The 23,774-nt window shown below is 40.7% G+C and overlaps 3 protein-coding genes across 4 annotated transcripts; all 3 read right to left on the minus strand.

Moving 5' to 3' along the window:
* Positions 1-546: 546 nt before the first annotated feature.
* LOC144714229 (uncharacterized) lies at positions 547-1,491 on the minus strand. The gene is made up of 2 exons (XM_078588923.1): positions 1,179-1,491; positions 547-1,064 (listed from the first exon to the last, which is right to left on the minus strand). Exons 1-2 carry the CDS (start codon positions 1,489-1,491, stop codon positions 547-549), a joined length of 831 nt encoding a protein of 276 aa, XP_078445049.1.
* Positions 1,492-4,044: 2,553 nt separating this feature from the next.
* Positions 4,045-7,063, minus strand: LOC144714421 (NAD(P)-binding Rossmann-fold superfamily protein). Of its 2 annotated transcripts, none has more exons than XM_078589158.1 (8): positions 6,589-7,060; positions 5,988-6,219; positions 5,814-5,893; positions 5,595-5,748; positions 5,446-5,524; positions 5,284-5,368; positions 5,170-5,216; positions 4,045-4,327 (listed from the first exon to the last, which is right to left on the minus strand). In XM_078589158.1, exons 1-8 carry the CDS (start codon positions 6,707-6,709, stop codon positions 4,160-4,162), a joined length of 966 nt encoding a protein of 321 aa, XP_078445284.1. In that variant the 5' UTR covers positions 6,710-7,060; the 3' UTR covers positions 4,045-4,159. The 2 variants fall into 2 exon arrangements, with proteins under 2 accessions (XP_078445284.1, XP_078445285.1); XM_078589159.1 differs by having other exon boundaries at positions 4,113-4,373; positions 6,589-7,063.
* Positions 7,064-9,486: 2,423 nt separating this feature from the next.
* On the minus strand, positions 9,487-13,943 carry CHX20 (cation/H+ exchanger 20). The gene is made up of 4 exons (XM_078589110.1): positions 13,638-13,943; positions 12,540-13,550; positions 10,019-10,906; positions 9,487-9,941 (listed from the first exon to the last, which is right to left on the minus strand). The coding sequence occupies exons 1-4, from the start codon at positions 13,815-13,817 to the stop codon at positions 9,588-9,590; spliced, it is 2,433 nt and encodes an 810-aa protein (XP_078445236.1). The 5' UTR covers positions 13,818-13,943; the 3' UTR covers positions 9,487-9,587.
* Positions 13,944-23,774: the final 9,831 nt, after the last annotated feature.

Here is a 23,774-nt window from a genome sequence, read left to right on the forward strand (position 1 = left end):
ATTGAGCTGGGGAAGTCCTTCAACAAGATTCTTCTTGGACATTTCCTTTAGCGTATGAAAGCTGGTGTGGCCAAAACGAGAGTGCCACAACCAGGTTTCAGAGTCGTCTTTTGCAGTGATCAGGCATTGATCCACTACATTGAGTTTCAGCAGGTAGAGCCGCCCCTCTGATCTCTTTACTTCTGCAAATAACTGCCCACCAGAATCAAATATAGTCAATTTACCTTCTGCCGTGGTCATCTTGCATCCTTCTTCATCCAGTCTGCCAAGACTGAGGATGTTTGCTGCCAAGTCAGGGAAAAATAGCACCTTGGGAAGCTTGAGAGTGCTGCCATTATTCTGAGTTATCACGATATCACCTTTTCCTTTAATAGGAATCTTAGAGTTATCCCCGAATTTCACAAATCCGGACACTAACTCATCCAGGTTGCAGAAGAAATTCCGCTGTCCAAACATGTGATTTGTTGCTCCCGTGTCGAGATACCAGTAACCTTAAACTTCTACATCATTGTCAGATCCAAGCAAGAGTGAATTTGATAAACTTGCCTATTCTACGGCCATCAAGAGGGAGGATGTTGCTGTCGGCGCAGGAACGCTTGCGGTCACCGGTGCTGCAGTCGTCTCAGCAACAAATGCCCGATCTCCTCTCTCCTTCTTTCTACTTCTGCATTCATATGCGAAATGCCCATATCTCTGACAGTTATAACATTGAATTCCCGACTTGTCAAAAGGCTTACTCTCCCTATATTCTTCATGAGCTGAAGCTCGTCCTCGGCTCCTTCCTCTGCCTCTTCCTCTGCCATGGTTGTGATTGCGACCTCCACCACGAGATGAGGATGCTCCTTCATTCATCATCTTCATCTTGTTCATAGATTTCACCAGCAAGGCTTGTTCCTCTTCACGAGTCTCCCGCTCCTTGAGTCGCAACTCATGAACGGTGAGTGAGCCAATAACTTCATCGAGGCTTATCTTGTCCAGATCTCCATATTGCTCCAAGGACAGGGTGAGTGCGTCGAATTTCGAAGGAGTCGCCCTCAAGAACCGCCACACAGCTTCTCGTTCTTCTACCACCTCGCCCAAAGTTCACAACTTGGAGAGAATTTGCGTGAATTTCATCGCAAAATCCACGACGGAATCATTCCTGGACATAGTAAGCATCTCAAAATCACGTTTCAAACCTTGTATGTGGGACTGAATCACTGTGTCCATGCCGAGATTCCTCTGCCGTAGGATCTCCCAATTCTCCTTGGCCGTCTTCTTCGCATCCAGCATGACCATGACGTCTTCTGGCACTGCGCTCAGGATCACCGACAGCGCCATTTTGTCCTTCTTTGGGACATCATTGTCCACCATGACTGACCACAAATCATCAGATTCGACCAGTACCTCCATCCGCATTGCCCAGACACGGTAATTCATCTTGGAGAGCATGAGAGGCGTCGCTGCCGATACCGCCATCTCCATTCCACGCTCTCCTGCCTTCTTCGCCATCTTCAGGATCCCAGCAATGTTAGGCCTTCGGCTCTGATACCAAATGTTGGCTATAGAAAGCCTTTGAACCACTCAAGAAACTACTAAATCGGGCAAGGGAGCGAGGAGAGAAAAAACACACTCGTGTAGAAGAAAGAATCAAGTTCGGGTGTGCATTTCATCAAACACATAGCCCTTTATATAGGGCGTTCAACACGGAAAAGTCAGAAAGAAGTCTCTAACTAGCTCCACGGGACAGCTGGCGTCGTGAGCTGAGGTGGCAGCATCCTCGCCGTCATAACTCCTAGAAACAGACGACCACGATTAAACTGCAACAGAAGTCGTAACGACCTGCAACAGAAAAATTCCCAAAACAACATTGTGGTAGAAACCCCCCGGCGACAGTGATCCTCCGGCGAGCTTGAGCAACAACCCATCAAGATATTCCCGGTAAATCTTCAACGACAAAGGCCGCGAGATATGATCTCAAGAAAGCACGTCCGCGGGCGTGCGACCACAAGCGGTCAATTCCCACAGAGACAACCAAGAACAACTGCGATCAAAGGCTGAAAAAAGGAAGAATCCTCAATATGGTGACTGCTGTGTCTGGTCAATCGCCGAGGTTGGATGCAGGCGTCCCCAGTAAATCTTCAATGGCAAAGGCCGCGCATGTGGAATTCAACCGCGTACGCAAAGTTGGGGCTGGTAGTGAACAACAACAACCGCATGGATCGTTCTTGGTAGCAAGATGGACAGGATGGCCCAGACTGGGTGAGAGTTCTTGAGTGTCTGTAAGAACTCCAAGAAAATGACAACAACAAACAAGAAGGTGACAGAGGTGTTGATGATGTTCTTCCCCGGAGACACGCTCATCAAGGTGAATCTGTCATCACAGCGACGTGGGGCGCCCAAGATGTACTCTAGGAAAACAATAAAGATAATTATCCAAAGGAAGAGGCGGGATCCTAGATGAGAAAATACCTTTCAATTTCAAATGAACTCCAATCGGCTCTTGGGCATGCTGTCAAGGAATTAGCACCAAAAGACCACCGCGCTAACTCGCCAAGTCAACGACCATGAGTTACATTCCTCCGTTAGGATTAATCAAGATTAGTTTAGTAAAATCGACATATTGACTATACTTGTTAGAGAGTTAGACTATAGGATTAAATATAGAATAGGATTAAATCTAGATGGTCAGGACTAAATCTAGTTAGGATTATATCGGCTAGGATCAAATGGGTCCACTGCACCGATCAACGGACGTGATCGGTTCACCCATTTAGTTATAACGGTCCAGATAAGACCAGCTCAACGTTATAAAGAAAGGGAGCACCGCACCGATCAACGGTCGTGATCGGTGCACCCGATTCATTATAAGGGTAGTGATTGTATCTGAATTTAAAATGGATATATCCATTGTATTCTGTTACAACGGATATATCCCAAACAACGGTTAGTTACTATTCATACAGTCTTATACGATATATAAATCCAGATGATTGTAACATTTTCTGAAGGATAAACAACGATCTCATATCTCACCTCTTCTCTCGGTGTTCCTCTTCTCCTCTCTCGTCTCTCGTTTCTTCACCTCTATCATCCCTTATTATCTCTCACTCACTCTCCTTTTCTCCCTCTCTCACTCTCTCATTATCTCCCTCTCTCTCACATTCTTTCTCTCTCAATTTCTTCCAGTCTTCCCCTCTCACTCACATTCTCTCCCTCTCAATTTCTTCCAGTCTTCCCCTCTCACTCACATTCTCTCCCTCTCAATTTCTTCCAGTCTTCCCCTCTCACTCACATTCTCTCCCTCTCAATTTCTTCCAGTCTTCCCCTCTCACTCACTCATCATCTCGCTCTCTCTTCCTCTCTCTCTCTCATCATCTCACCCTCTAACTCTCTCTCCTCCCTCTCTCAATCTCCCACCCTTTCACTCTCTCCTTCTCTTTCTCCTTTTCTCACTCTCATTCTATCCTTATCTCACTCTCTCATTGTCTCTCTCTCACTTTCCCTCTCTGTTCTCTGATTCTCTCCCCCTCTAATTCTCTCCCTCTCTCATTCTCACACTTTTCATTCTCTCCTTATCTCTCTCTCTCTCTCTCTCTCTCATTCTTGAACACTACTTGGCACCCAAGGCGACAAACATATGAAGTCAACCTGACATTGACTTTATCTTTCACTAGTCAACCCGACTGGACCGGACTGGACCTAACTTTAGGTCTATGTTTAGGTTTGTGGTAAAACTGGACCGTATCCTTCCCCAGTCTTTTTCTCCCTTCCTCTCTCTCTCTCTCTCCCCCCCCCCTCTCTTGCAGTCTTAGTTTTATTAAGTTTTTTTTTTCAGATATTGAAGAAGCAATCCATGAAAGTTCAACAACAACATAATAAGAAGGGGGGTGGCAGAGAACGCAGCGTAAAGAACCTGAATATCACATTATCTTCTTATTCCACTTGTCCCTGAATCTGGATACGTTTTTGGGCTCCAGGAGGTCGCAAGTTTTCAGAATTATTAAAAAATAGATAAAAATACTCTGGGTTTTTATAAAGCTTCCTCCAAATTTTATTATTACGTTAAAGCAAAGAAGGATTTATAGGCATGCTAGTCATATATATGTTCTTCTCTGAAATCTGGCACGATGAGGAAGAAGAGAAAAGGATGATAAGATCTTTCACGCCGTTTATAGATTCACTTATCATACTGGACCAGCTTCTCACTGAAGTCCCACAGCCTTTTAGCGAGCTTCAAGTCTCTGGCGAGTTTGCTGGGTTGCCTCTCATTGCAGTCTATGAAGTACTTCCCAGTAACCCCGTTCAGCGTAGGGTGGAGAGCTACATAACATGTTGTCGCCGCTCCCTACAACATCCAAGTCGACAAAGCATCCTCAAACCAGAATCCCTCCCTTGGACAGAAAAAATCGTCATAAAATTTCCATTTTTGATATGCTTAATTTTGAATCATCAAATGTTTGGGGCAAAAGTAATAACGGAGTTTCTAACTCCGTTCACACTTCTAGCCCCATTCAAGCCGAGTCAAAAGCGTTGGATGACTAGGTATGAACCAATAGGAATCAATATAACAACTAGCCTAGTAAATAAAGCCACGTACCCCTATACTCGTTAGAGAAATAGTGAATAGGATGAAATATAGGTCGAAACATAGATAGGATGAAATATAGTTGTTAGGATCAAATATAGCCGTTAGGGTTAAATATAGCCGTTAGGATCAAATATAGCTGTTAGGATCAACGGCCAGGACTGTTTTCATTATAGCCGTTATAATTTGTTATAACGGCTATGATTAAACATAGAAACAAACTACATAACGACTATTATCTTACAATATAAATACAAACCCATTGTTAACAACAAGTTTTATGGATTAACAAAGATTTTGACTACACTGTGTCTCCTCTTCTCATCATCTTAAAAAAGAAGTGGTTGCTACGCGAGAGGTTCGTTTCTCTTAAAAAAGAAGTGGTTTTCTTAGGTGGGAATTCAAGCAACTAACTACATTCCAGAAAGTACCCATAACTTTTTTTCTTCTAAATTTTGTCCCCCGGCTATATACAAAACTGTTCTTGAGGAATATACCAAGGGAGTGTCACAGTATAAAATAATTCTAGAGCTAATTAAGTGGAGATCTTAAATTAAAATTTGGTCGACAGAGGAGAGAAATGGTCTTGTGGGTGGGTTTACCTGCGGTACGGTCTTCCACAAGACATAAGTTGCCACTTGAAAAAGTCCTGCAAATTCATCGCAAAAATTAGAGATTTTCATCGAAGGGTCTACAAGCAAATCAGCATTACGTACTCATCAGGGCCTTTGAATGCCTCATCAAGTTCGTCATGATTAGCCCCGGGTGAACTGCATTAACCGAGATGTTTACGCCTTCATCCTGCTCAAAACTAGCAGTCAACTCCCTAAAATTGTGAAGTCAATGAAGGAGATAGAACGATAATGAAAAGAGATTGCCTTCAAACGATTGGACAGCGCAACGGCGTGGAGGATGTTTGCCAGCTTAGACTGTGCGTACGCCCTTTTCTCTGAATATCTGCGTGGTCATCGTTCATTACGACATCAAATCCTATGAATTCGCATTTAAAACTTCATATAACTCTCACCTTGATTTATCATTGATCGCCTCAAAGAGTATACCTCCTGGATACGTTCGGGAATGGTAAATGGAGGACAGGTTTACTATCCTTCCTTCAATCCCCGTTTCTTTCGCCGTGGTCTTCATCTTCTCAAGAAGAAGATTGGTTAGCAGGAAATGCCCTGAGAATAGTGAAAAGACCGTATGAGTAAAAAACTTAGCAAAATAACTTAGCGGTGATGATGACCTATGTGGTTGGTGGCGAATTGGGTTTCTATCCCGTCCTCGGAGAGACGGAAGGGACAGAACATTACGCCGGCGTTGTTTCTGCAGATCGATCAAGTATATTAAACTTAGTGTCAGGTCAAAGAAACTGAAGAAATTCGTAGATTTTCGCGTTATTTATGCTAGAGTTTGTCACATGAGAATGTTCAAAGGGAGTGCCATGGATAGGAAGGCCTCTGCAAATGCCGTGACTGATTTTATGGAGCTGAGATCGAGGTTGAGGGTATCCACTCTTGCTGAAGGATTGGTAGCTAAAATTCGTGCTTTGGATGCTTGCGCAGCATTTGTATTCCTCGCAGCGATGATAACGTGGACTCCACGTAGAGCCAGGACTCTTGCCGTCTCTTCTCCAATCTCACTTGCACCACCTGCTCAGAACACTTAGATGAAGGTAGGATAGAAGGGTTTTTTATCTCATTTTATTCACCGATGACGATTTAACAAAAATGGCTTTTCATTCTATCCATTGCATTTGGGTTTGTGTTTTCTTGTACGTATAACTCGACGCCTATATGTGTAAGGATTCCCCAGCCGAGAAGCCAAAAACGTGTAATAATCAGGTAAGGGAAAAACAGGAAATAATATTATGTCAATATCATGGTTAGATTTAGGGCCAGGGTTTAGATTAAATTTAAGCACTCATGGGACCTGTGGCATTCTTATCTATCTTACCTGCTTCGGGATGAACAGGTAACGAAGTTAGGGCATTTAGAGATTGATAATGTGGATAATCAAACCTGTGACTATGGCCGTAAGGTGGGACGCATCAATATTTCGCGTTACATCTTCTGCGGTTGATCCTGATCCAAACCCACTTGGTCCCCGCAGTCCTGTCATCGTTGCGAAGATGTCCTTCATTTCTGTATATATCTCTCTCCCTTTCTGAATTTGAACGAAAGTCTCGCAGCGAACGGGTAGGAAGAGGATGACAATCAGAGCTAAAGGGCTCGATTTTTGTAACTGTGATCGTTGCAAGGAAGGTGAGGCTCAGCTGTCGGCCCTGACAATTAACCTTCCCCCCACTCTCTCTAGCTATTTTCCCTGCGCTCTCTGTCTTCCTCTCTTCTCTCCTCTCCTCTCTCTCTCTCTCTCCCTCTCTCTCTTCTCTTTCTTTCTATTTCTCTCTGTCTCTTTCTCTCTACTTCTCTCTCTCTCTCTCTCCCGAGAATATATCGACAAGAGCGGCGGCGCGGATAGATAGACGAAATGAGAAAATTTTTACGTATATAATGACTAGAATTTAGAAGGGTAATCAGCCAGTGATCTTCGGAGAAAGTTTTTGTAATAGGGGGAAGAGGGAGAGAAGGAGATGGAACGATCACTGGATATTTAACTCCACAACTGACCTTGCGGCCCATTAAATGTTCTGCCTAAACCTTCGTCGCAATCAATCTCATCATCTTTTTTATTGTATTTCTCTGAATCTCAATAACTTGTATCGTCTTCGTGCAGATCTAGTGAACCCAATAAAATACGAAACACCCTCGTGGCATTTGTGAGGTCGCGTATTGAAATGGCCCTCTACTTAGAAAGCCATGGTACCAATACAACTACCACACGTTTTCCTTTAGAGCAGGAGTCAAATTAGTTGAAACCTTCATTGATTTGCTGTGTGAAATATATTCCAAACTAATTACCAATTGCGAGGAGGGAGCAAGAAGAGAGAAAATAGAAGTACACGAGTTTGTAACTCAGGTAACTCCTGACGCATGATGCACGCATCATATCTACAACTAGAACAAGGGCTCTTGGCACAAAAAATAAGAAACAAATATACCCAAATCGGACTTTTCACAAATAGACCATGCCCAGGCGCATCATATGCAAGTTTATTTTATGTTTAGAAAAAAAAACTGATCTAGTTTGGATTTTTGCGGCCTGATAAATAATATGTAAGATGTAAGATTGGACTGCGATTACCAGACCTGACATAAACTGATTTGTAACATGTTACTATCGACAACCCTTCATCTCAACAAGGTGGTTGACATCAAAGCCAACACATCTTCTCGTTCCAATACGTGAAATTAGATTCACAGTAATTTCAATATCTTTTGAATGGAAAGAATGAACGAGTGAATGCCCATATCATTTTTTATACTCTGCACTTCATAAACTACTTTATTCAAAGACAAGAAAGCCAAGACAAGGTGTATGAGATAAGCGATAGTGTAAGAGAATTTTCGGGAGATCGAAAATCTCCAACGGAAATGAGTAAAGGAACAAGTAACAAAGAAGAATAAAAAAGGAGAAGAGAAAAGTAAATTTTAAAAACAAGCTGCCTAAAAGGCTGCTCTCCTTGGACTCAAAAGAAAGCAAAAAAATGGAACGAAGAATGAAGCAACGACACCAGTCTTAAATTTTGAAAAAAATATAAAATATTTTCTAAATCACTTCACGCTAGAGAGAAATTATTGTAAATCAATAAATGTTTGTGAATTAAATCACATGATGCTACATCACTCAGGTTTTCCAACTCTGGTTACTATAATGGTGCTCAACATATAAAGTTAACATAAATTAAACGCCTAAACTAGATGAGTGCCTTCTTTATTTTTTCTAATTATGTAAGACAATTAGAAAAAATATAAGATGAAAGGACGTGTTATATGAATTTGTAGTATCATGACGCCTTTTACCATATAAGAAGTATTATATACCTCTAATTATCCTCTTAAATATGTTGGGATTTTTCTTCGGCTTTACTGATCATTCAAACCAATAAACACAATAGAATCAAGGTACATAAAAATTTATTGAACTAAAAATTTCAAATAAAGTCTAGATGATCTTATTGCCTTATGCGAAACTAATTCTATTTTTACTTTTATCTATGGAACAGTCTCTTCAAGCTGTTCACATGCCTGGCCTCTGGATGTATCCATGTGATCGACAAGGCATTACATCTCCTATTTAACTTATCCAAATCTCCTTGAAGATCTTCTAGACCTTCTCAATATTAAGTCTACTAGTGAAAGGAGTGATTTTGGGAAGAAGATAAGATAGGAAGGGTGTGGCCAGGTATGGCTGGCATTGGCACTTAAATGGGTGTTCCATTCTATTTATACTTATTTTCAAACATTTTACAAAGGCCCGTATAACTTAAGCATTGATGATCTTGATCGTAATCATCTTTATGTACTTCTTGATACATGTGAGATACGATTTGTTTGAAGCATGTGGTTAAGGCCTTGTATGCCGTAGTTAAAACATAGTTGTCCATCCGTAAGATGCCTTTAGTATCTTAGTATCTTTTGAATATTAAAGTTAATAATATATGCTTAAAAATTGGTGATCTAATAATAATTCACTTAGTCATTACATGCATTCATGGACTTCATTATTACATCACTAGAGAATAATCATAAATAATTTTTTATTTCAATAAACTTAAATGAGATGTAAAAATGTGATTTACTTTAAGGCCACATAATATTGTTTACCCTCCAATTACCTTTTTTCAACAATCCCATTATCCTACAAAGTTAACATTGACGATGATTAAAAAACTCAATAACTTAGTGAATCTTATCACTATTTAAGGAAAACACTGGGTTAATGATGTGGTCTCCGAACTGGTTTTCTCGTGAAAAGCTAATAATACCCGTGGCGTGCATTTCTTTCCAGCTCCTCTGTAGGTTATTAGATAGGGTAGTAATCGCACTGTATCCTTATAAATTATCACCTCTAGCGTTTCCGTTTCTATACATCACACAACGCCACAGACTCGCATTGCCTAAGCTGGGCTGGCCGGATCCGCTCCTTCGACTACAATGGAGACGGGAATCTCTTCAGAGTGGACGACGTCGTGCTGCTGGACAACGAGCACGGACGAGACGACGCCATTGACGGCAGAAGACAATGCGTCCCCAACAGGCCCAAGCTCGGCGTGCTCCGGCGCCCTCTCCGCAAGCGCCGCCACGATCGACGACGGAAACCTCCCCTTCCCCACCACCAGCAGCTCGTAATCTCCGCTCCTTCCCATGGCGATAACATCGTCCAACACGTTGATCGCCGGTTTCTCATCGTAGCCCGTCCCCGTTCCGTCCGTTCTCATCCGAAACTCCGCCACCGCCGCCTCGTCCAACTCCTGAAAAACCCAAAACAGATAAACAATCATGATTCCGATCGATCAATCGTAGCAGAGTTTATCTTCCGCGGAGGTACCTTCTCTTTCTCGCGGTCGACAGCGGCCATGGAGAAGCTGTAGTTATCCTCGGCGGACTTGGTCGGAGAAGGCTTAAGGCTGACGGCCAAGTGGGCAGACTTGGGGCCATCCACGACGAACCTTACAGCGTTAACTTTGATGCCCGGGTGCTCAGCCATCCGTCTGGCGAGCTCCAGCGACTCCCTATCGTCCGGGCCGCCGAAGAAGACGACGCAGACGCGGCGCGAGACCTCGGCCGAGCCCACCTGCTCGCCCCCGCCGAGCCCGCGGTCGACCAGGACCGCGACCGAGCACGGCGCTTCCTTCAATATCCTGCGGTTCACGGCTCGCCATTCGTGGCCCGCGTTCTCCGTCCCGTGGCGGTGGAAGGGGACGACGATCAGCGCCGCGCTCTTGTCTTCCGCGACGTTGCAGACGTCCTCGTGCATTGTGGGAATGGCGGAGATGGCGGTCATGGGCCGGACGTTAACCTTTCCGAGTTGGCCGTAGGTCTCGAAGGCGACGAGGACCCTGTCGCGGGTGTCCTTCTTCAGAGGGTTTCGGAAGGGGAGGCCGTTGCGGCGGGCCGCGAGGACCATGACAATGGAGGAGGAGCGTTCTGTCAGCTCAACGAGGTGCAGGATGAAGAGTTTGAGCGTGGACTTTCCGCGGATGGTCTCGATGAGGTTGATCGTGGAGGGGACGTCGCGGGGAGAGCGGACGCAGGCGAGGACGCGGAGATGGGCGGCGCCTTCTTTGCCGGAGGTGTCGCGCTGGAGCTTGCGCCGCTGCGCGCCGGCTCCGCCGCGGCGGGCCGGCTTGTAGATGGCCATCACCGCCGGCGTCGTGATGAAGGTGGTGAACAGTGCCATCAGCACCAGTATGGCGAAAGTCTCGTCGTTGAGCACCTGCATTCGGAAGGCCAAGTCTTTGTTTGGAACTCACGCAGTACAAGTCGAGAAATTGCTGAGAATGGACAAGAGAAAGAGGAAGAAGCTGCCGCACGCACTTCAACTACATACAAATACATCTCGCAAATGATTATACAGGTCCTTTATAGAACCAAATCTGTAGATTCATTCACGACGAGCCCCTGGGAATGCTTCGATAAGAATGATTCCATGACTGACAGTATTTGATTAAAACTTTCACAAACCCTAAACTCTGGTCGAGAGAGTTAAAAATGCTAGAGAGATGGAGTTTTCTCTGTGTTGGGAAGGCCCGGACAAGAACATGTAATCCTATGACGATATCTGATGATTGAAGTAAGAAAGAAAGTAGAGGAGAAAGGTTATTCCGTGAGAGAGATTAAAGAGAAAGAAAATATAGCCGGATCGGTTTTTTTATTTAGAGCACAAAACTTGCGAATAATTCGATTTCAGGACCAAATAACGAAGAGAAAGGGCAGTCAAGAAAGCAGGCAAGTACGATGGTTTCAAGTTTAGCGAGGGAAAAGAAAGGGCAGTTGTGAATATGTAAACAAATAGGTGATAGAAAGAGAAAGATGATATAGAGGTCATCTCTCTTGTAGCCTGAATAGCATCCTTTGTAGGCCAATTAATAATTTAACATCCCAAGACGCAGAACTCCAAGCTAGGGATAAGAACAAATGAATTAGGTCAAACAGGGGAGTCGCCAGATGTTTAGATTGAACCCAGATAGAATTCCGTCTACTTTTCAACTATAGGCCTCCACAGGATAAACATGGAAAGAGCATCATCAATTTGTCCATCTCTATCTGTATCTATATTAAAATATGTTTATGTATCTGATTCGACGGCTAGGGATCGAAAACAAGATCTATCAATTTCGGCCGGCGGAAGAGTGCACTAGAATAGCAAGATGGAGTCTTTCGGTCTGCAGGCTGCCCCGCTATGTCTTGTGCAAGGATTTGAAGAATTCTAAGTTTGAGCGCTCTGGAATTGAATATGCGAGAGATGGTCTCGGTAATTAGGGTAGAGAGAAAAATAAGACGAGAGGTGGTGAACTAGTTAGGGAGGGAGAGAGGCCCTTACAAAGAAAGTGCGAGCTCTTTCTCCATAAGGATAACTAGGCAATGAAAAAGAGAAGAGCGGGTGACCTAGAGGGAGCATTTACATGTGTCTGAGTGAGAGAGAGAGATGGTCTCCCAAAGAAGAGAACGTTAAATGGGCTAGGGATAGACGCGGGTTAGTTTTCTTACGTGTGGAAACAGATTGTGGGAGAGAGAAGAGAGAGAGGGAGAGAGAGAGAGAGAGAGAGAGAGAGAGAGAGAGAGAGAGAGAGAGAGAGAGAGAGAGAGAGAGAGAGAGAGAGAGAGAGAGAGAGAGAGAGAGAGAGAGAGAGAGAGAGAGAAAGAGAGAGAGAGAGAGAGAGAGAGAGAGAGAGAGAGAGAGAGAGAGAGGGATAAATAAATAAAGAGAGAGACGAGAAGCATGAAATTGGATGACAGTGGATCGACCGTGCATGCAATATCTGCCATATCCAGTACGACAAAAAGGAAAAAAAAGATAACTTTTGTTCTAACTCAACGAACCAGTCTAAGAGAGAAGAAAACCTGACCTTCCTCTCCTTACCGATGTTGAGTACGATGAGCTCAACAAGCCCCTTGGTGCTCATCAGAGTCCCCAGAGCCATCGCCTCCCTCGCCTTCATCTTACACGCCACCGCGGCAGCGAAAGTCCCCGCCATCTTACCAAAGCAAGCGACAGCAGTCACCATCGCCAGCAGCCCCCACGCCTTCCCTCCATTGATCTTCGTAACATCAGTCTTAAGCCCGCTCGAAGCGAAGTACAAGGGAAGAAGCAGCCCCGAAACGAAGTCCTCTATCCTCTCTATCAGCCTCTCGGCGAAGTCTTCTTCCTCCTTGGGTATCGCTAGCCCGAAGACGAAGGCTCCGAAGATGGCGTGAATACCGATAAGATCGGTGGCGAAGCCCGCGGCAAGAACACCGGCCAAGGTCAAGCAAGTCCAGAGCTCGGCGTCCCTCTCCGCCGCCCGGCGAGCCACCCACGCCATTACTGGCCGGACCACCGCCATCATAAGCCCAACGAAGGCGAGCCCGCAGAGGAGAACCCAGAGAGAGACTAGCGGGGATTTGTGGTCGTCGCCGCCGGAGAGCGCGATGGCGAGGGCGAGGAGAATCCAGGCGGCGACGTCGTTGAAGGCGGCGGCGGCCATGGCCGTCTCTCCGAGCTGAGTGGTGAGGAGCTTGAGCTCGGCGAGGATGCGAGCGAGGACGGGGAAGGCGGTGATAGAGAGAGCGACGCCCATGAAGACGAGAAACGGGGCATAGTCCGCGTCGTCCGCGCCGGGGATAACGCGACGGATTACGAAGGCGACGCCGACGCCGCTCGCGAATGGTAGCGTGATACCGGCAGCGGCGATGGACAGCGCCCGCTTGCCGCTACGGCGGATCGACGCGAGGTCCAGCTCGAGACCCACTAAGAAGAGGAAGAAGAGCAGCCCAATCGTCGCCGTCGTCTCCAATATCGGCATGCTCCATGAAGGAAACACGGTTTTCAGGTACTCCTTGTTTCTTCCCAGCGCCGACGGGCCCAATAGAATTCCACCCTTCATTCACCGATCAATTTATAATCAGATTGAGAGATTGGTAAACTGAAAAGAAATGAAATGAAGGTTGAGACTCGAGATATCTACGATTATTTCGGCGATGACTTTAGGTTGACGCAAGGGTTTGATGAGGAAGTAGAGAAACCGGCTGAGGAGAACGACGATGATGGTCTGCAAGATGAGAAGAGGGAAGGCGAAGTGGAGAGGATTGTCGTCCTGCCATAGCCCGTTGGATGACGTCTTAATAGACGTGATATTGAGAACCATCGCTGCCGCGCCTGCTCCTCTCTGTTTGTCCTCGTGTGTCTCTCTCTATTCCACCTCTTTGGACAATATATAGCGAGAGAGGGAGATACGCGTTGCAGAGGATACGGGGTGCCGACGCGTGTCCGCTCATGTTCATACTGCTGTTTTCCCAATGTCGAAGCACAAAAATAATAGAAGTGAGGACGCCGTCCTCTTTGAAACACGGGAAGCAGCGGGAGGAGAAAGAATTACATCATCTCTATCTCTCTTTCTATAGATATATTATATATAACTTCTCTCTATCTCTATCGCACTCCAGATCTCAACCAAAGGTTCGATCTAGTCACGAAGAGCTCGGGTGCCAAGGCATCCTCAAAGAGATAAAATCTTGGTTGAAGGGGAAGAAGATGAGGCTCTCTCTCTCTCTCTCGTAAATCGTAGGTGTAGAGAGGCATCTTTCGGCAAAGAGGGACTTATCCACGTTCCTTTCGATCACGAGAATGCTGTTAAAAGAGGCGTTCAGTCATCAGTATCGTTTTCTAGATAGATTGTAAAAGAAAGAGATATGTCGATAGATAAATAGATAGAGATATAGATCAACAGACAGATAGATACATAGATAGTTTGATAGATCGATAAATAGATAGATATAGAGATAGAGAGATAGACGGATAGGGAGAGAGATAGATAGATAGGAAGAGAGATGGATAGATAGGGAGAGATAGATAGATAGAGAGAGAGAGGGAGAGAGAGATGGATAGATAGGGGGAGAGAGAGAGAGAGAGGGAGAGGGAGAGAGGGAGAGAGAGAGGGAGAGGGAGAGAGGGAGAGAGAGAGAGAGAGAGAGAGAGAGAGAGAGAGAGAGAGAGAGAGAGAGAGAGAGAGAGAGAGAGAGAGAGAGAGAGAGAGAGAGAGAGAGAGAGAGAGAGAGAGAGAGAGAGAGAGAGAGAGAGAGAGAGAGAGAGAGAGAGAGAGAGAGAGAGAGAGAGAGAGAGAGAGATACACGTGAGTTTCTCCTTCCGCAAGAGTCTTCCATTTGCACCGCCGAAGACGTGGCGCTGAAGGATGAACACGGTGGGCTTAACGGAGTTCTTTGCGGCTTGAATCGTTCCGTCTGTCTCTTTTCTCTGGTGGTAAACACCAGGAACTCGTGAGGGCCTTCAGCGGTGGTTTTCGACAACGGAACATCGGCCGTTAAAGCTCTACCGGCGGCGCCGCCACCACTTGCCTGTTATATACAGCTTGACTTGAGACTTTGAATTGTTAAAAGTCATTTTGTAAGATTTGTCTACGTACAACTCACTAACTAATAAAAAATATCTTTGGTTAGAATTACGGGTTCGTATATCGTTATGAATGTTTATATTTTTCTTGGAGAACAATAATGGAAGATCTAATGTGGAGTATGTTCCATTTGCGGAAGTAAGCTCAATATTTTCGGAGCATGTAATTACAGCTTTTCTATTCAACATGAACTGAAGTGATAGAGACAGCCTTGAGGACCAAGGTATATGATCAAGTACTTATAAAATAACGATAATACCCGAGAAACCCATGGCATATGAATCATATCAAGGGGTTTTGGACCATAAAATTTTTTAGATTTGTGAATCAAGAGAAGTATATGATGAATTTTTTTATCACTTTAACAAGCAAAAAGACGTTTGTTGAACTTCAAATTCTTAGAAACAAGGTAATCATAAAAGGGCCTTTTTTGATATAAAGGTCGTAGAGAACATGGAAAAGGCTTCCCCGTACTCAATATTTTACCGTTTTGTCTATTCTTTTGACTTCTGCACTTTCATTTTTCGGACTCCTTCCTAGAAAAAGTAGCTATTCGACTCTTTCTCCCTCCCTGATAGGAGAGACAAATCTCTCTCTCTCTCTCTCTCTCTCTCTCTCTCTCTCTCCTCTCATTAACTCTCGTGCGACAAGAAAATTTTGTGCATATTTTAATTTTTTTAGAAGCGTAGGACTTTCGGATCCCAACATCAACGCAAAAGGTGTAGTCAACATCTTATGTATCATTTTATCCTTACTTTTCGTTTGTCTCACTTGGTGTAGGTTTCATCACGTTATAAGTGAAACAAGATTTTCTTAAAAGATATTGCAATGTCGGCCACCTGCTCGATGAGATGTTCTAATATGTTTACTGAATGATTTTGTGTTTCATTCGACATATAGAATATCCCAAACATAAATTATAATCCATGAATCTCAAATTGTGTGGTTTGTTTGGTTCAATTTTCCTGGAGTTACAAGAGTAAGAAGATTGCTTCTGAAGAATCTTGGGATATTGAATCTGGAAGTTTTCTAGAAGGGTTAATATCACAGTACAGCCCAAACCAGGTCGAAAATCTGCGATCTAACCTTAGCTTTTTTTTTGGTAGGGTATATCCCAAACTCACCAAGTCATCTGCGATATATCCTGGTGATGACGTGGAGTCCATTGTGGCTGCCAGGTGGATCTCCGGCCAGATTTTGACCTGGCGGAACCCACCTGGCAGCCATGCTGGATTCCACGTCATCATCGGGATATGTCAACCTGCCAAGGGTTTTCTGATAAGAGAGAGAGAAGCGGCCTAGAGAGAGAGAGAGAGAGAGAGAGAGGTTCTAGAGAGAGAAAGAGAGGTGTTCTAGGGAGAGAAGCATTTTGTAGAGAGAGAAAGGGAGAGAGAGGCGCTCTAGAGACACCCGACCTCTCTCTCTCTAGAAAGAGAGGTGTTCTAGAGAGAGAGGCATTTTGTAGAGAGAGAGGCGCTCTAGAGAGACCCGACCTCTCTCTCTCTAGAAAGAGAGGTGTTCTAGAGAGAGAGGCATTTTTTAGAGAGAGAAAGGGAGAGAGAGGCACTCTAGAGAGACCTGACCTCTCTCTCTCTAGAAAGAGAGGTGTTCTAGAGAGAGAGGCGTTCTGCCAAACTTCAGTCGGGTCTCTCTCCCTTTCTCTCTCTACAAAATGCCTCTCTCTGTAGAACACCTCTCTTTCTCTCTCTAGAATCTCTTTCTCCTTCTCTCTCTCTAGGCCGCTTCTCTTTCTCTCACTAGAATGCCCCTCTCTCTCTCTCTCTTATTGAAAAACCCTTGGCAGGTCGACATATCGCGATGATGACGTGGAATCCAGCGTGGCTGCCAGGTGGGTTCCGCCAGGTCAAAATCTGGCCGGAGATCCACCTGGCAGCCATGATGGACTCCACGTCATCACTAGGATATATCGCAGACGACTTAGTGAGTTTGGGATATACATACCAAAAAAAGCTAAGGTTAGATCGCAGACTTTCGACCTGGTTTGGGCTGTACTGTGACATTAACCCTTTCTAGAAATATTTTTGACTTTGTGATCAATACAATTAGTGTGCATTTTGGTTCAGGGTTTCTGGACGTGTATAAAGATCACTAATATATTTCAAAAACATTTACAGGCCAGATTACTCATTTTCTTGATTATATTATCACTTTATGCCATCAACAGAGTTTCAGGAAAGTATTTTAAGTTTGAGAAAAGGGATGACTCCAATAGAACAAATAAAAAGACTGGCATAAAATAAAATAAGAGGAAACTTTAAAAATTAGGTCTTCCAAAATTTATGATCTCCATATTTCATAATAGCTTAATTATTTATTTGAGCATTACGGAACCATTGAATTATTTCTGAATTTCATCTTAGAGATTATTTTGACAAACGTTTACTATGGTTGAGTTGAATTGAAACATATATTGAAATTATGTGTGGAAATTATTTTAATTATTTGGTACACATCACAATGGAGTTTTGGATAAATCACAGCAAAGTTTTGAGTACATTCTAGAAGGCTTTGGGGACCTACAAGGAGAAGCCATCAGGGAAAATTAGGATAAGGACTTGGGGGCCAGCCTGAAGGAGGATTTGGGAGATATCCAGAGGATGTGATGGTTTGGTAATCAATGGAAGACTTTGGAGGCACAGGATTCTGGAGACACTCTGAGAATATTATTTTTTGATTTATGTGTTTGCTGTACTACTGCCTAGTGTTTTTGGCTTGGGTGGCCTCACAACTCATTTATCACTCATCATTAAACTGTGCTAGATATAAGTCGGATGATACTAAAATACGATCAAAATACCTGTATAAAAATTCCTCCTCCCTATCATCCACTGAAAAAAATAAAAGTTATGATGTTAATTTTTTCATTGTTATTTGAGTTTATTCAATTATATTTATTAACATTTAGTCGCTATAATATGACTAGTTAGTGATGAGGAATTAAGTATGATTTAAGGGGTGATTAATTTGGTGAGAAGTGATACTTAATATGCATGAGCTAGAGAGAGGAGGGAAATGGCGAGCTGAGAGAATTTTAGCTTGGATGAGTTTCATTTTGGGCCTTCTCTTAATTATAATTTATGTGATGTTTTCAAAAAATTATTAAACTTCAGGTATATCTCCTAACCATGGGATGCTAAGCTACCACTGGTGCTCTAAAAGATATAACGGTATATAATGATTTTCATGGCCTGTGGGGTCCCTCTTCCCTTTAATGCTCCTAGGATGACTTAGGGTATGGTTAACTATCAAACCCTAATTATCGACTCCTGGTTAGTACTAATGTATTGCACAATCATCAGCAAACTCTTCTTCTAAACTCCACTAACTTGGCCAAGGACTTCACTTTACCATCTCCGTCGATATGTCTCCTTTTATATACCAGGAATCACCGGGTTGTTCGGTGGTTGGGAAGCTAAGCTCTTTAGAAAGGAAGGCAAACGATACCATCTTGACCAGTCAATTATCTTTGTGAACTTATTGGTGCACCGAGATAAGATAATTTCGCATTTCATTTATAGAAGCTCATAAGTCATAGTCAAAGCACAACTTTCCATTCACATGATGTCTCAGGTATTATGACCACTTACACATATGTGATGTGAATCAACTTAATTTAAAGTTTGGTAAAATATCCTTTAGGGATTCGTAGAAATCAATTTATTGAATTCTTTATCCTAAGTATCACCCATTATCTGTCCTTTGTGTCTCCATAATGACTAAAAGATCGACCATATTCATCACATGAATGAGACTAGACAGTGCTCTTCCATTTGGATACTTTGATCTCCTTCTTGAATATCCTTTGAATAGAAATATTTAGAATACATTTTTATAGACGAGTGTTCTTCTTATGATGACATGGTCATAACTCACTTAATCGTTGCAATTATTCATGGAGTTCAGTACACACATCATACATTCATTATGATGAATATATATTATATTAATGAACATTAAATGAAATATGTAATTGGCCACATATATTTCCACCATCATTTCCCCCAAAATAAACTTCAAAATAGAATGATATGTACGTATAGTGATATTATTCAATTAGATTTAAGATTCCAAGCTTTTTTACAAAGTCCCATTGTGAACCTCATTTGAACCCACACTTCTTAAATTTTCTTATACTTGTTATACAACATCCTCTTGCTCAGAATGCATGTCATTATGATGTGTAAATTTCATGGCATCAGTATATAACATCATGTTGCATGTTGAGTAAACACCTATAGTTTGAGTAAACAGAAAATCTAAATGCCATTTTATTCGTAATTAAATTTTAATACATACACATTTTTACCAATTTAAATCTAATATAGTATATTAATTCTCTTATATCCATTATGAAATTAATCAAGCTCACACTAAAATCCAAAGTGTGCTCGTACATAACAACACAAATATCATCTGCTCAGAAAAATATTCTCTTTTGCTAGAATATAGTCATATTATGGTTAATCTATCAGATTTACATATATAATTACTTAAGTTAAAATATTAATATATGTATGATCATATACTCAAATAATGATTTTATTTTTGGATATAATTACACATATAAAGGATTATCATGTTTCTGGATATATGTTGACGAGCATGATCTGCTAGTTTACTCACTTTTCCTTTTTTATTTAATTCTAAATAAATTTATTCCTAAATTCTACAGCATTATTATATGACATGTAAATTATATTGTTGATTTTGGATATCAAATAATTTTTTAACATGGTCATATATTCCAATTCAGCCAAAAACTATATTAGTTGAAAGAATAAATGTTTTCCATTCTTTTTTAATATTATGGTAAGATATTGTGTCTATTAGATCTACATTTAATGAAAAATAATATCCAGTAGTCGCTCTAATAATATGAAATTATATGGTAGCTTATCAGTATTTAAAAAATTAAGTTGAAAATATGCAGCAACACATGACTCTGACATTGTAAGATCCTTGGAAGTCTTTAACACTGTAAGATCCTAATTTTTTAGAGTGTATTGTTTGTGAGAAAAGGAGACTAATGACAATGCAATAATGAAACTGAATTATGATTATGGTATCGGATACATTTACTGAAAAATAATATCCAGTAGTCACTCTAATAATATGAAATTATATGGTAGCTTATCAGTATTTAAAAAATTAAGTTGAAAATATGCAGCAACACATGACTCTGACATTGTAAGATCCTTGGAAGTCTTTAACACTGTAAGATCCTAATTTTTTAGAGTGTATTGTTTGTGAGAAAAGGAGACTAATGACAATGCAATAATGAAACTGAATTATGATTATGGTATCGGATACATTTACTGAAAAATAATATCCAGTAGTCACTCTAATAATATGAAATTATATGGTAGCTTATCAGTATTTAAAAAATTAAGTTGAAAATATGCAGCAACACTTGACTCTGACATTGTAAGATCCTGGAAGTCTTTAACACTGTAAGATCCTAATTTTTAGAGTGTATTGTTTGTGAGAAAAGGAGACTAATGACAATGCAATAATGAAACTGAATTATGATTATGGTATCGGATACATTTACTGAAAAATAATATCCAGTAGTCACTCTAATAATATGAAATTATATGGTAGCTTATCAGTATTTAAAAAATTAAGTTGAAAATATGCAGCAACACATGACTCTGACATTGTAAGATCCTTGGAAGTCTTTAACACTGTAAGATCCTAATTTTTAGAGGGTATTGTTTGTGAGAAAAGGAGACTAATGACAATGCAATAATGAAACTGAATTATGATTATGGTATCGGATACATTTACTGAAAAATAATATCCAGTAGTCACTCTAATAATATGAAATTATATGGTAGCTTATCAGTATTTAAAAAATTAAGTTGAAAATATGCAGCAACACATGACTCTGACATTGTAAGATCCGTGGAAGTCTTTAACACTGTAAGATCCTAATTTTTTAGAGTGTATTGTTTGTGAGAAAAGGAGACTAATGACAATGCAATAATGAAACTGAATTATGATTATGGTATCGGATACATTTACTGAAAAATAATATCCAGTAGTCACTCTAATAATATGAAATTATATGGTAGCTTATCAGTATTTAAAAATTAAGTTGAAAATATGCAGCAACACATGACTCTGACATTGTAAGATCCTTGGAAGTCTTTAACACTGTAAGATCCTAATTTTTTAGAGTGTATTGTTTGTGAGAAAAGGAGACTAATGACAATGCAATAATGAAACTGAATTATGATTATGGTATCGGATACATTTACTGAAAAATAATATCCAGTAGTCGCTCTAATAATATGAAATTATATGGTAGCTTATCAGTATTTAAAAAATTAAGTTGAAAATATGCAGCAACACATGACTCTGACATTGTAAGATCCTTGGAAGTCTTTAACACTGTAAGATCCTAATTTTTTAGAGTGTATTGTTTGTGAGAAAAGGAGACTAATGACAATGCAATAATGAAACTGAATTATGATTATGGTATCGGATACATTTACTGAAAAATAATATCCAGTAGTCACTCTAATAATATGAAATTATATGGTAGCTTATCAGTATTTAAAAATTAAGTTGAAAATATGCAGCAACACATGACTCTGACATTGTAAGATCCTTGGAAGTCTTTAACACTGTAAGATCCTAATTTTTTAGAGTGTATTGTTTGTGAGAAAAGGAGACTAATGACAATGCAATAATGAAACTGAATTATGATTATGGTATCGGATACATTTACTGAAAAATAATATCCAGTAGTCACTCTAATAATATGAAATTATATGGTAGCTTATCAGTATTTAAAAATTAAGTTGAAAATATGCAGCAACACATGACTCTGACATTGTAAGATCCTTGGAAGTCTTTAACACTGTAAGATCCTAATTTTTAGAGTGTATTGTTTGTGAGAAAAGGAGACTAATGACAATGCAATAATGAAACTGAATTATGATTATGGTATCGGATACATTTACTGAAAAATAATATCCAGTAGTCACTCTAATAATATGAAATTATATGGTAGCTTATCAGTATTTAAAAATTAAGTTGAAAATATGCAGCAACACATGACTCTGACATTGTAAGATCCTTGGAAGTCTTTAACACTGTAAGATCCTAATTTTTAGAGTGTATTGTTTGTGAGAAAAGGAGACTAATGACAATGCAATAATGAAACTGAATTATGATTATGGTATCGGATACATTTACTGAAAAATAATATCCAGTAGTCACTCTAATAATATGAAATTATATGGTAGCTTATCAGTATTTAAAAATTAAGTTGAAAATATGCAGCAACACATGACTCTGACATTGTAAGATCCTTGGAAGTCTTTAACACTGTAAGATCCTAATTTTTTAGAGTGTATTGTTTGTGAGAAAAGGAGACTAATGACAATGCAATAATGAAACTGAATTATGATTATGGTATCGGATACATTTACTGAAAAATAATATCCAGTAGTCACTCTAATAATATGAAATTATATGGTAGCTTATCAGTATTTAAAAATTAAGTTGAAAATATGCAGCAACACTTGACTCTGACATTGTAAGATCCTTGAAGTCTTTAACACTGTAAGATCCTAATTTTTAGAGTGTATTGTTTGTGAGAAAAGGAGACTAATGACAATGCAATAATGAAACTGAATTATGATTATGGTATCGGATACATTTACTGAAAAATAATATCCAGTAGTCACTCTAATAATATGAAATTATATGGTAGCTTATCAGTATTTAAAAAATTAAGTTGAAAATATGCAGCAACACATGACTCTGACATTGTAAGATCCTTGGAAGTCTTTAACACTGTAAGATCCTAATTTTTTAGAGTGTATTGTTTGTGAGAAAAGGAGACTAATGACAATGCAATAATGAAACTGAATTATGATTATGGTATCGGATACATTTACTGAAAAATAATATCCAGTAGTCACTCTAATAATATGAAATTATATGGTAGCTTATCAGTATTTAAAAAATTAAGTTGAAAATATGCAGCAACACATGACTCTGACATTGTAAGATCCTTGGAAGTCTTTAACACTGTAAGATCCTAATTTTTTAGAGTGTATTGTTTGTGAGAAAAGGAGACTAATAACAATGCAATAATGAAACTTATTCATGATTATAAATATACATGCCACGCCAAAGAAACTATTCTTTTACAATGTTGATAAAAGATTAGTTGAACAGACGTTGTGATCTTTCGTGAGGAAGGCTCATGAGTATCAAATATGGGTTTTGTTTAAATTTGAAAATCTTAGCTCTAGTTTTTGTAAGACCAAGGCTTTCATCACATGGGATTACATCTTTCAATGTGTCATCAAGCCTTAGTATATTCTACTCTCAATTAGGCATAAGCAACTTTATGCAATGGTATCTTGCATTGTTGAATGAATTTCTGAATAGAGGTTGATGATATTCTATGGAGACAATGTTACAAATGAATATGACCCAAATAATCCCAGTTATAGCTGTTAATTAGCCAGTAATCTCTTGTTTTCTTCCCCATCCCCCGTCTATCTACTCGCCATCCCATCTCACCATGGTTCCTAAAACATATGCAACATACACTGCCTCATGATTAATAGTTTTGGTCTCTCTGAAATTTAGACACTGTTCTTTCATTACGAGCATCATTCCATTTGGATGAAAGTTTTTCTCAACAAGAAC

Source organism: Wolffia australiana, chromosome 17 (genome assembly GCF_029677425.1).
Source record: "Wolffia australiana isolate 7733 chromosome 17, ASM2967742v1".
NCBI lineage: Eukaryota > Viridiplantae > Streptophyta > Magnoliopsida > Alismatales > Araceae > Wolffia > Wolffia australiana.